Consider the following 12,928-nt stretch of genomic DNA (forward strand, 5'->3'; position numbering starts at 1 on the left):
ACTATAGATTACAAATAGTGTATATTGAAAAATTTTGTAACAACACTTGAAAAATCTATTAATAAATAATAAATAATATAAAGGTTTGTCCCAAATACATACATTTAAATATCACTCGATCTGGACAGAATTTGAGAGACTTCTACAAAATCTATAGACTCAATATTTAAGTCGGCTAATGCACTAGGTGATAGTAGAAGTTTAGGAAAATTAGAGTCATTTTTACAACTTTTCGACTAAGTAGTGGCGATTTTACAAGGAAAATGTTGGTATTTTGACCATTTTTGTCGAAATCAGAAAAACATATATATGGGAGCTATATCTAAATCTGAACCGATTTCAACCAAATTCGGCACGCACAGCTACAATGCTAATTCTACTCCCTGTGCAAAATTTCAACTAAATCGGAGCAAAAAATTAGCCTCTGTGGTCATATGAGTGTAAATCGGGCGAAAGCTATATATGGGAGCTATATCTAAATCTGAACCGATTTCAACCAAATTTGGAACGCATAGCTACAATGCTAATTCTACTCCCTGTGCAAAATTTCAACTAAATCGGAGCAAAAAATTGGCCTCTGTGTTCATATGAGTGTAAATCGGGCGAATGCTATATATGGGAGCTATATCTAAATCTGAACCGATTTCTATAAAATTTCTCACACTTGACTACACTACTAATTGTACTACTAGTGCAAAATTTCAACCAAATTGAGGTAAAACTCTGGCATCTGGGACCGTATTAGTCCATATCGGGCGAAAGATATATATGGGAGATATATCTAAATCTGAACCGATTTCAATAAAATTTCCCACACTTGACTATAGTACTTATTGCTCTTCTTGTGCAAAGTTTTAAGCAAATTAGGGTAAAACTCTGGCTTCTGGGGCCATATAAGTCCATATCGGGCGAAATATATATATGGGAGCTATATCTAAATCTGGACCGATTTCTTCCAAAATCAATAGGGTTATATTCTGAGCCAAAACACATACATGTGCCAAATTTGAAGTCGATTGGACTAAAACTGCGACCTGGACTTTGATTACAAAATGTGTTCACGGACAGACGGACATGGCTATATCGACTCAAGAGCCCACCCTGAGCATTTTTGCCAAAGACACCGTGTGTCTATCTCGTCTCCTTCTGGGTGTTGCAAACATATGCACTAATTTATAATACCCTGTTCCACAGTGTGGCGCAGGGTATAAATATATATTGCGTTATTGAGAAGCTTGGCTGATGTAATCACACTTTTGGGTGTCAATTACCCCAGTGTGCGACGCCATCTATGTGTCAGACCGGGGACTTATCAGTCAACCTGTTATTTTGACAAATAAATAATTTTTATAATTTTTTATGATTTTTTATGCATTCTAACGCTTGTCCGAAACGTTTGAATTAAAATTGTGCCTTTTGGAGAACTTCCAAATTTTTTTACTGGGAACTTATACACTAATGCCCTGTTCCACAGTATGGCGCAGGGTATAACAAAAGGGGCAAATTTGTGTGAAAAAAGTTCCACACCATAATAAAAAGAGGTCCAAAACTACATTTAGTGGCATGAAAGTATCAACTTACTAATGGCGCTGACACCACTAAATTTTTTGCACCTAAGAATTTCCGAGTTTCCTCTAAGATAACGGAGCAAATGTTCAATCACAAAAACAGTAGAACCAGGAAGCACTTGCTGATAAATTTCTACCTATCAATTTCGTTGCGTCAACTACGAGTAGTCATCATCTAAATTCGTAGAAAACTAAATATTATTAGGTATGAACTATCAGTATTGTTGACAAAAACATTACACACTTGATGGAGTTGATAAGTTAGTCAGTCAGTCTGTCAGTCATCCATGAAGCCATAACAAAGAACACCATTCTATGGTTAATAAAAGATGAAGAACAAATTGGCAAATATTGGTCTAATCTCATCATGTCTTTGGAGGAAAACGTTGACATCATTCCTCATGCTCTCGCCATAGCAAATAGGTTGAGGGGGCATACTCTTATGGGACGTGCAGATGAATATTCATTTGTTTGGACAATACCACAATATTCTCTTGAAGAACATCTGCAACGTTAATTGTTTTGTATTTAAAAGCTTGGCTGGAGGAGAAAACGAGAGATTAATTTAAACAGCCTGGATTTCTTTCACATTCACTATTCCAAGAATTGACAAAAGTTTCGCAAATAATTCGCAATAAATTTTAATGGCTCATAGATGGCCGACTCTAAACGAAACAAATGGATTTGAATTCAATGGAATTGCTATGATTTGGGGTGGACTACAAATTGTTGTGGTGACATTGATGATGGAGTCATCATCACTGACTGAAGACACCACAAGCACCAGTCATTCCACAAAATTAGACATTATTTTAATTAAAAGTTCAAGATCATGAGCAATAGCTTAATGACAAAGTAAATACTGGTATTAAGTAAATTCTAGTACCTATTTCCCAATTCCAAATGAAGCATTCTCTGCTATCGTCGATTAGTCATTTCCTAGTCACGAGTCGCATGTGCAAATAATGATGACGAAATGAAGTCCACCCTCCAATTTGGTATTCATCATCAATAAATTGTAGCTCTTAATGACAAAAATTTATTTATTTTTTTGTTATTGAGGGTGGACCTTCTAAACGAATGAATTATTTAAAATCCCATTATTAATTATGCTTTAAATGAGGCAAAACGCATTTCTATGTTAATTTGGTCTCATTTATAGCTGGCTATAATCAATTGATTTATTTTCTAAATTTAATCGCAAATAAGGTTACTTCACATAATGAAGATTATTGAAAATAGCACATTCCAAAAATATTCAGGGTTTAGTCAGAATTGACAAAAGTTTCTACACAAATTAAATTTTTACACAATTTTCTATAGAAATGAAATTTTGAAAAAAATATCTAAAGAAATAAAATTTTGGCAAAATTTTCTATAGAAATAAAATTTTAAAAAAATGTTCTATAGAAATAAAATTTTGACAAAATTTTCTATAAAAATAAAATTTTGATAAAATTTTCTATAGAAATAAAATTTTACCAAATTTTCTGTAGAAATAAAAATTTTGACAAAATTTTCTTTAAAAATAAAAATGTTGACAAAATTTTCTATAGAAATAAAATGTTGAAACAATTTTCTATAGAAATAAAATTTTGGCACAATTTTATAAAGAAATAAAATATTGACAAATTTTCTATAAAATTTAAAATTTGACAAAATTTTCTATTAATTTTTTTCTCCTATAGAAATAAAATTTTGACAAAATCTTCTATAGAAATAAAATTTTGACAAAATTTTCTATAGAAATAAAATTTAGACAAAATTTTCTATAGAAATAAAATTTTGACAAAATTTTCTATAGCAAAAAAAATTTTGACAAAATTTTCTATAGAAATAAAATTTTGACAAAATTTTCTATGGAAATAAAATATTGACAAAAATTTTTATAGAAATGAAATTTTGACAAAATTTTCTATATAAATAAAATTTTGACAAAATTTTCTATAGAAATAAAATTTTGACAAAATTTTCTATAGAAATAAAATTTTGAAAAAAATTTCTATGGAAATAAAATATTGACAAAAATTTTTATAGAAATGAAATTTTGACAAAATTTTCTATAAAAATAATATGTTGAAACAATTTTCTATAGAAATAAAATTTTGGCACAATTTTCTAAAGAAATAAAATATTGACAAATTTTCTATAAAATTTAAAATTTGACAAAATTTTCTATAGAAATAAAATGTTGACAAAATTTTCTATAGAAATAAAATTTTGACACCATTTTCTATAGAAATAAAATTTTGACAAAATTTTCTAAAGAAGAGGAGGCACGCTCAAAATAAACCCAGCCATGTGAATTCAAATCGATGATTTGACAGTGGCATAGGAAAAGAGATATGTTTGTTTCGAATTTATTTCGGCATAAGCCGGCTATCAATGTAAAACCTTTTTTCGGAGGGTTCAAGTGTGGTTTTTGTTGGGTTTAATAAACTGCCTGAATTTATTCTGATAATTGGTTGATAGTTTTGCTGCAAGTAGAGGATGCTGATGAGGAATGTGGTAATTCCGAAACGTGCGTCCATCCAACCATCTTGCAGTCTATAGGGCTTTGCCCAAATAAATTTGACAAACATTCTTTTCCTCTGTTGGTTAAGCTACTCTTGTAGTTTAATCAATGTATGGTTTTAAGCTGAAATAAAAAACAACAATGCTTAAAGAACAAAACCAACAATAACAAAACAAAACCGATGGAGAAATAAAAACTTTGACAAAATTTTCTATAGAAATAAAAATTTTGACAAAACATTCTTTAAGAATAAAAAGTTTGACAACATTTTCTATAGAAATAAAATATTGACAAAATTTCCTATAGAAATAATATTTTCTATAGAAATAAAAAATTGACAAAATTTTCTATAGAAATACAATTTTGACATAACTTTCTATAGAAATCAAATTTTGAAAAAATGTTCTACAGAAATAAAATTTTGACAAACTTTTCTATAGAAATCCAATTTTGACAAAATTTTCTACAGAAATAAAAATTTGACAAAATGTTTAACAGCAATAAAATTTGGACGAAATTTTCTATAGAAATAAAATTTTGACAATATTTTTTATAAAATTAAAATTTCTATAGAAATAAAATGTTGTCAAAATTTCCTATAAACAAGTATATACAGCACTAAGTTCGGCAGGGCCGAATCTTAAATACCCACCACCATGAACCAAATATTAGGGTTTCCTTTGAAATTTCAGGAGGGCTTGATGACTTTTCCCGAAGATAAATTTAAAGATTTCACCTATGAGGACTATATCAGATTCTGGATTTATAAGAACCACTTTTGTTTGAGTTTTAGAGGAATCATTAACATCTCTTGTAAGTGTGCAAGAAAATTATAAAATAACGTCTTGATTTGAAATCTTAAATCTGTAGAAGTAAAAACTGGAAATTTTACATTGAGTTTCAAGCAATTTTCATGATCAGTGCGCCTTCTACACCCTCAAGAAGTGAAGTCGGTCTATATGGAGGCATTACCAAATGGACCGATAGAAACTTAATCCGATAACGTTTTGTGAGCCTAAAATACCAGAATATTTACAATTTCAGGCAAATCAGATAAAAACTACGGTTTCTAGAAACTTAAGGAGCTCAATCGGGAGATCGTTCTTATGGGGGCTATACTAAAATATGGACCGATACTCACCGTTTTCGGCACACCTCTTTATGACCCGAAAATACCTCTAGATTTCCAATTTCGGGGAAATTGAATAAAAACTACGATTTCTATAAGCCCAAGACCCCAAATTGGGAGGTCGTTTTATATGGGGACCATACCAAAACATGGACCGATACTCACAATTTTTGGCACACGTATTTGTGGTCCTACAATACCTCTAGATTTCCAATTTCAGGTAAATTGAATAAAACCTGCTGTTCCTATAAGCCCAAGAAGTAAAATCAAGAGATCGGTCTATATGGGGGCTATACCAACATATGGACCTGGTGGTGAACGTACTTTTAATCCACACTGTGCTCGCTTCAAATTTATTATTATTTACTTCATTCATGCTTAGCTGTCTATTTGTTATATTATATATTTCTCGTTGTGTATAACACATTGCTCTCATTCATAAATATAACACTGTGTTCTCATTCATAATTATACTCATTGCTCTTGTCACTTTAATAATCTCACGTAGAATGATTCTCAATGAGTATTGTTATTGTTGTTTTTTATATTACTTTACTAATATGAATATGTTGTTGTTGCTTTCAAAAACTGTTAATATCAACGAATGTAAACCTATGAATGCAAAAGAGTAAGCTTAAGCAATACTTTATACGTATGTAGAAAATATGAATGACTTTGAAATATCATTGATAAAATAATGAATGAAGTACCGCTTTAAATTTGGTACACTAGAATTGAACAATGAAATCAAAAATCACTTTAGCTTCGCCCATTGATTGAAACAAGTGAACAGCTCGCGAATAAAGTCTTCAACAGAATTTTTAATAAATCTACCTTATGGTGTAATAAAATTCAAACTCAACATTTGTTTTATTCCTCACCATAAGTGTTAGTCCTTCGAGCCGGATCATCCAGTCATTTAATAAAATCTGGAATTCCACAACTATCAAAATCGAAAAACGAAGTTATTGTGCAAATTAGAGTAAAAAATAACACATCATGTCGGAAGAAATGAATTCCTTGACGATGACCAGAGGTCGCTTGAAAGGCTCAATTACTCGTGCTTTGGCGTTTGCTCAGGTTCCATCCGCAGAAACAACTTTCGATGATGTGGTTAGCCGCTTGGAGCGTTTGGAAGAGGTTTGGCAAGCGTTTGTAAAATTAACAGATGATTTATACAAATTCAAAGATGTGGAAAATTTTGCGGACCCGGAGGCTGATTTTGCAAGCTACGAAGAGAAATACCTTTCAGCGCGTGGTAAACTGTATGCTTTAAAATCACAATATGCTCCTACTTTGAATGAAAGTACAGCCAACTCGGGAGCAATAGCAAAGTTGGCAGATCAACAGGCTGCATTTTTGGAAAAACTTTCAACGACTAGCCATCCTAAAGAAAATGATTTACCTCGCATAAATATTCCATTTTTTACAGGGACATACAAAGATTGGCCAAGTTTTAAAGATCTTTTTGAGAGCGCTATAGGATCAAAACGAATATCAAATATTCAAAAGTTTCATTACCTGAAGTCGCTACTCAAAGAAGATGCCGCAAGATTAATACAACATATTCCGGTTACCGAAACTGCTTTTCAAACAACTTGGACAAGGCTCAATGATAGGTATGATCGCCCTAAGCAAATTGTTACTTCTTTCATAGAAGCATTTATGGCCCTACCATCAATATCGACGGAAAATGCTGCAACCATGAGAAAAATATCTGACGGGGCAAATGAAATAATTCGTGGTCTTGATGCTATAGGTAAAGATGAAAGAGATTGGTGGTTAATCTATTTATTGTTATCTAAACTTGATCCTGAATCAAAGAGCAAGTGGATTCGTGAGAGTCGAGATAATCCACTTCCTACCATTAACGATTTTTTTGAATTCTTAGACAATCGCTGCGAAGAGGTTGAATTGTGTGCAAAGAAACAGGCCCATCAATCCAAGCACAGTCATTCAGGCAAGTCACAAGGTAACCATACAAAATGTCTGGTGAGTACTAAAGCAAAACCCAGCTGTTTATTGTGCAAGTCTCCCGACCATTCAATCTTTACATGTCCCACATTTCTGCAAAAAGATATTAATGAGCGCCGTCACTTCGTAAAAGAATCTGCACTATGTTATAATTGTCTCAGACAGGGTCATGCGGTTTCCAACTGTGCATCAAAAGGTAGATGCAAGCAATGTCATCGAAGACATCATTCACTCCTACATCTTCCGAGTAATGAACATGAACCTACATATTTACCCGGTCAAGTTTCGGAGTCTTCACCCCCTGAATCACCGTCTTCTTCTAATAATACAGCTAGTGCCAATATTCAGTGGTCCACTACCGCTAACGTTGCATGTCCCATTTCGTTACCTTCACTTCCATCTAGTAGTAAACATTGTACGTCAGACAAAGAATTTATCATGCCCACTGCTTCTATTTATGTCAAAGATCGCTTTGGAAAGTTTATAACATGTCGAGCTTTATTAGATACCGCTTCAAAGCTGTCTTTTATCACTGAGAGTTGTGCTCAACGTCTAGGCCTTCAAAGATATCCCTCAAAAATAATTGTAAATGGTATTTCATCAATTAAAGCCGAGACAACTCGGGGTTTATGTCAAATATTCGTACGTTCACGCATCTCTGAGCAATCGATTAACGCCAAGGTACATGTTCTGCCTAAAATAACTACATCTCTTCCTGGCTACAGCTTTGAAAATAAGATCAAAAATCAACTTATGGATTTGCCTCTTGCTGACCCCACATACAACATTTCGTCACAGATTGATATTTTATTTGGCCTAGAACATATTTGGAACATTTTCACATTCAACAAACGTATTGATTCACAGGGCAATACTATTGCAATTTCAACAATTTTTGGATGGGTTGTAACTTGTGCTGAGACAGAGCAAATTTACAACCAAACTACTACACTTGTTACCACCGTGGATATTGATCGTTGCCTTCGAAGCTTTTGGGAACTAGAAGAAACTGAACACCATACTAAAGCCGATCCAGATAACATTTTTGTAGAGACGCACTTTCAAACCACTCACTCGCGTGCAAGTGATGGTAAGTACGTAGTTCAGTTGCCCTTTAAAAATGAAAACCCAATATTTGGAAATACACTAAATGGCGCGCTATCTCGATTCTATGCTGTCGAAAGAAGGCTTCAACGAAATCCAGCAATTCGAGATAAGTATATTGGTTTTATGCGAGATTATGAAAAATTGGGACATATGCGTAAACTCAAACCTCATGAGATTAATGTTACTGATGGTAGAGTTTTTTATCTACCCCATCATCCAGTCTTGGGAGAAAAAATTAGAGTCGTGTTTGATGGCTCATTTCAAGATTCCAACGGTATATCGCTTAATAATAACTTGCACATTGGGCCAAGTATACAACGGGACTTATTTGCTGTTTGTTTGAGATTTCGTTTCCACAGGTATGTTTTCTCAGCCGACATAGTAAAAATGTTCAGACAAATATGGATATCTGAAGATCACAAAAATTATCAACGAATTGTATGGAGAGAGTCGCCGTTACACGAGGTACAACATTACATTTTATGCACGGTTACATATGGCACATCTTGTGCGCCATATCTTTCAGTACGAGTGTTGGAGCAGTTAGCCTATGATTATAAATCCAAGTTCCCCATTGCATCGAAGGTGGTAATGGAGGACTTTTATGTAGATGATGTTATTACCGGGGCACAAACGGAAGAAGAAATCGTTTTCATACGTGACAATTTGGTAAATCTACTAGCCCAAGCAGGCCTGGAACTAAGGAAATGGGTTTCAAATTGCGTGAGTATATCAGATAGTACACAAGATCAATTGTTTTTTGCAGCTCCCGAAAAGGATGTAAAAAAGGTGCTCGGTATTTTTTGGAGACCATCGTCAGATCAACTGGGGTATCATATAGAACTCAACAAAAATCCAGTCGCAACAAAAAGGCAGGTACTATCTGATGTATCACGTATATTTGATCCCATGGGTTTATTATCTCCTGTGGTAATACAATTTAAAATTCTACTAAGAGAACTATGGTCACACAAGCTATCGTGGGATGAACCACTTCCTGAAAATCTTACACGTCAATGGACTACATTTCGACAAGATTTAATTTCTATTCAAGATTTTACACTTCCAAGATACATTTTGAATGATGTCACAAAATTGGAGCTGCATGGTTTCTCGGATGCTTCCATACACGCATACTCTGCCGCAGTTTATTGTCGATTCGTAGACGACACTGGTCATACTCATGTCAAACTCATTGCTGCTAAAACAAGGGTAGCTCCCATCAAACAAAAATCGTTGCCGTGTCTTGAATTATGCGGAGCTCTTATTTTATCTCGTCTACTCAAAAGAATAAAAGAAGCCTTGCCACACAAATCAATTGATATACGAGCTTGGTGTGATTCAACAATTGTTTTGTGTTGGCTATCTCAACCACCCATTAAGTTAAAGACATTCGAAGCCAACAGAACATCAGAAATATTGGAAATATTGCCTCGTAAGTTTTGGAATCATGTTGCCTCTAAAGAAAATCCGGCCGACTGTGCCTCAAGAGGGATGCCTGTATCAACACTTCGTTCCTTTGATCTTTGGTGGAAGGGCCCACAATGGCTGAGGGACCCATTCCAAATCAGTAATATGAATAACTGTTCTAATTCATTTGATGTAATTACAGATCCTGACGCCCTTTCTGCCTTTAAACTTTCTTCAAAAGTTCTGGTCTCAACAGTGAATGACTATAATCCACTACATGAATTGGTACACCGCATTTCGAAATGGAATAAACTCATACGTGTCGTAGCCTACATCTTCAAGTTCATCAATGCCACTAGATATCCACACCAAATAAAATCGCCGAATATTTCGTTCAACAACTTTAAACACGCCGAACTGATTCTGACAAAGTATGCCCAAGATGCCTTTAGCGAAGAGCGCACGCTATTACAAAGTAAACGCCTAGTAAGTACAACATCTTCATTAGCAAAACTACACCCCTTCATAGACGGCAGCGGCTTGTTACGGGTAGGTGGGCGCCTACGTAACTCAGAACTAGACAATGCTTCAAAATATCCAATAATCTTGCCAAAATGTAGCCGAATAACCAAATTGATTTTACAAAACCTTCATGAGAAAAATCTGCATCCCGGAGTATCGGCCTTATTTGTTATTGCCCGTCAAACCTATTGGATTATTGGTGCAAGAAATCTGATTCGAAATCTGACTCATAATTGCCTCAAATGTTTTCGACAACGACAAATTAATACACAACAGTTAATGGCAGATTTACCATCCATCCGGGTACGTCAAGCGTTTCCCTTTGAAAACACTGGTTGCGACTATGCAGGCCCAATAATTTTAAAACAATACTCAGGACGAAATGCAAAGAAATCTAAAGGGTATATCTGTTTATTTGTATGCCTAGTCACCTCCGCCATACATTTGGAACTCGCCACTGATTTAAGCACCGATTGTTTTATTGCCGCTTTAAAAAGATTTATATCGAGAAGAGGAAAATGTAAAAAAATCTTTAGTGACAATGGAAGAAATTTTCTTGGGGCATCTCGAGAATTAAACGAGATGCACAAAGTAATTTTGTCGCAAACTCATAACGAAATTGTCTCCGCATCTTTAGCCGAAGACGGTATACAATGGACGTTTATTCCTCCATTTGCACCCCACTGGGGTGGAATGTGGGAGTCGGCGGTTCGATCGGTTAAGTTGCATCTTAAACGAGTTATTGGAAATACAGAATTAACATTCGAGCAGATGCACACTCTATTGGCTCAGGTGGAAGCCGTAGTTAATTCAAGACCCTTAGGCACTGTTCCAGATACAGATTGCGAATACCTTTCGCCGGCTCATTTTCTTATTGGCAGGCCTTATACAACTGTTCCCGAAGGAGATCTGGTCAACCTCACACCAAACAGACTTGGATATTGGCAGCATGTACAAAATATGTTTCAAGGTTTCTGGCGACGTTGGCATCAGGAATATTTAACTTCTCTGCAACAGCGACCAAAATGGAATAGACCTCAACCAAATCTAGCAGTTGGAGATGTTGTTGTAGTCAAAGAAAAGAATTTACCTCCCTCCAAATTTCTACTGGCAAAAGTGATCGAAACATATCCCGGTATAGATGGCAATGTAAGAGCTGTAAAACTTAAAACGCAATGCGGAGAAATGACACGTCCTATTTCTACCTTGGTAAAACTTCCCATAATCTGAAACTACGTTTCAGGGGGGCCGGGATGGTGGTGAACGTACTTTTAATCCACACTGTGCTCGCTTCAAATTTATTATTATTTACTTCATTCATGCTTAGCTGTCTATTTGTTATATTATATATTTCTCGTTGTGTATAACACATTGCTCTCATTCATAAATATAACACTGTGTTCTCATTCATAATTATACTCATTGCTCTTGTCACTTTAATAATCTCACGTAGAATGATTCTCAATGAGTATTGTTATTGTTGTTTTTTATATTACTTTACTAATATGAATATGTTGTTGTTGCTTTCAAAAACTGTTAATATCAACGAATGTAAACCTATGAATGCAAAAGAGTAAGCTTAAGCAATACTTTATACGTATGTAGAAAATATGAATGACTTTGAAATATCATTGATAAAATAATGAATGAAGTACCGCTTTAAATTTGGTACACTAGAATTGAACAATGAAATCAAAAATCACTTTAGCTTCGCCCATTGATTGAAACAAGTGAACAGCTCGCGAATAAAGTCTTCAACAGAATTTTTAATAAATCTACCTTATGGTGTAATAAAATTCAAACTCAACATTTGTTTTATTCCTCACCAGGACCGATACTCAAAATTTTTGGCACACGTATTTGTGGTCCTACAATACCTCTAGATTTCCAATTTCAGGTAAATTGAATACAAATTGCGGCTTCTATAAGCCCAAGAAGTAAAATCGGGAGATCGGTCTATATGGGGCTATACCAAAACATGGACCGATACTCACCATTTTTGGCACACCTCTTTAAAATATGGACCGATACTCACCGTTTTCGGCACACCTCTTTATGACCCGAAAATACCTCTAGATTTCCAATTTCAGGCAAATAGGATAACAACTTCGGATTCTAGAAGCCCAAGAAGTAAAATCGGGAAATCGGTCTATATGGGGGCTATAAAAAAAATTGTCAAAATTTCCTATAGAAATAAAAATTTGACAAAATTTTCTATAGAAATAAAATTTAGCAATATTTTTTATAAAATTAAAATTTCTATGGAAACAAAATTTTGACAAAATTTTCTATAGAAAACAATTATGATAAAATTTTCTATAGAAATAAAATTTTAAAAAAATGTATATAAAAATAAAATGTTGACATAATTTTCTATAGAAATCAAATTTTGACAAAATTTTCTATAGAAATAAAATGTTGACATAAATTTCTATAGAAATCAAATTTTGACAAAATTTTATGTAGATATAAAAATATTGACAAAATTTTCTATAGAAATAAAATTTTGAAAAAATTGTCTATAGAAATACAATTTTGACAACATTTTCTATAGAAATAAAATTTAGCAATATTTTTTATAAAATTAAAATTAAAATTGCAACAAAATTTTCTATAGAAATAAAATTTTGACAAAATTTTCTATAAAAATAAAATTTTGTCAAAATTCCTACAGAAATAAAAAAATGATAAAATTTTCTATAA

General features: G+C 33.7%; 1 protein-coding gene across 1 annotated transcript; it reads left to right on the top strand.

Moving 5' to 3' along the window:
* Nucleotides 1–5,531: 5,531 nt before the first annotated feature.
* On the top strand, nucleotides 5,532–12,027 carry LOC142222018 (uncharacterized). The gene is made up of 2 exons (XM_075291941.1): nucleotides 5,532–9,728; nucleotides 9,906–12,027. The coding sequence occupies exons 1-2, from the start codon at nucleotides 6,212–6,214 to the stop codon at nucleotides 11,453–11,455; spliced, it is 5,067 nt and encodes a 1,688-aa protein (XP_075148056.1). The 5' UTR covers nucleotides 5,532–6,211; the 3' UTR covers nucleotides 11,456–12,027.
* The last annotated feature ends 901 nt before the right edge of the window (nucleotides 12,028–12,928 follow it).

The sequence above is a fragment of the Haematobia irritans genome, chromosome 1 (genome assembly GCF_050003625.1).
Source record: "Haematobia irritans isolate KBUSLIRL chromosome 1, ASM5000362v1, whole genome shotgun sequence".
NCBI lineage: Eukaryota > Metazoa > Arthropoda > Insecta > Diptera > Muscidae > Haematobia > Haematobia irritans.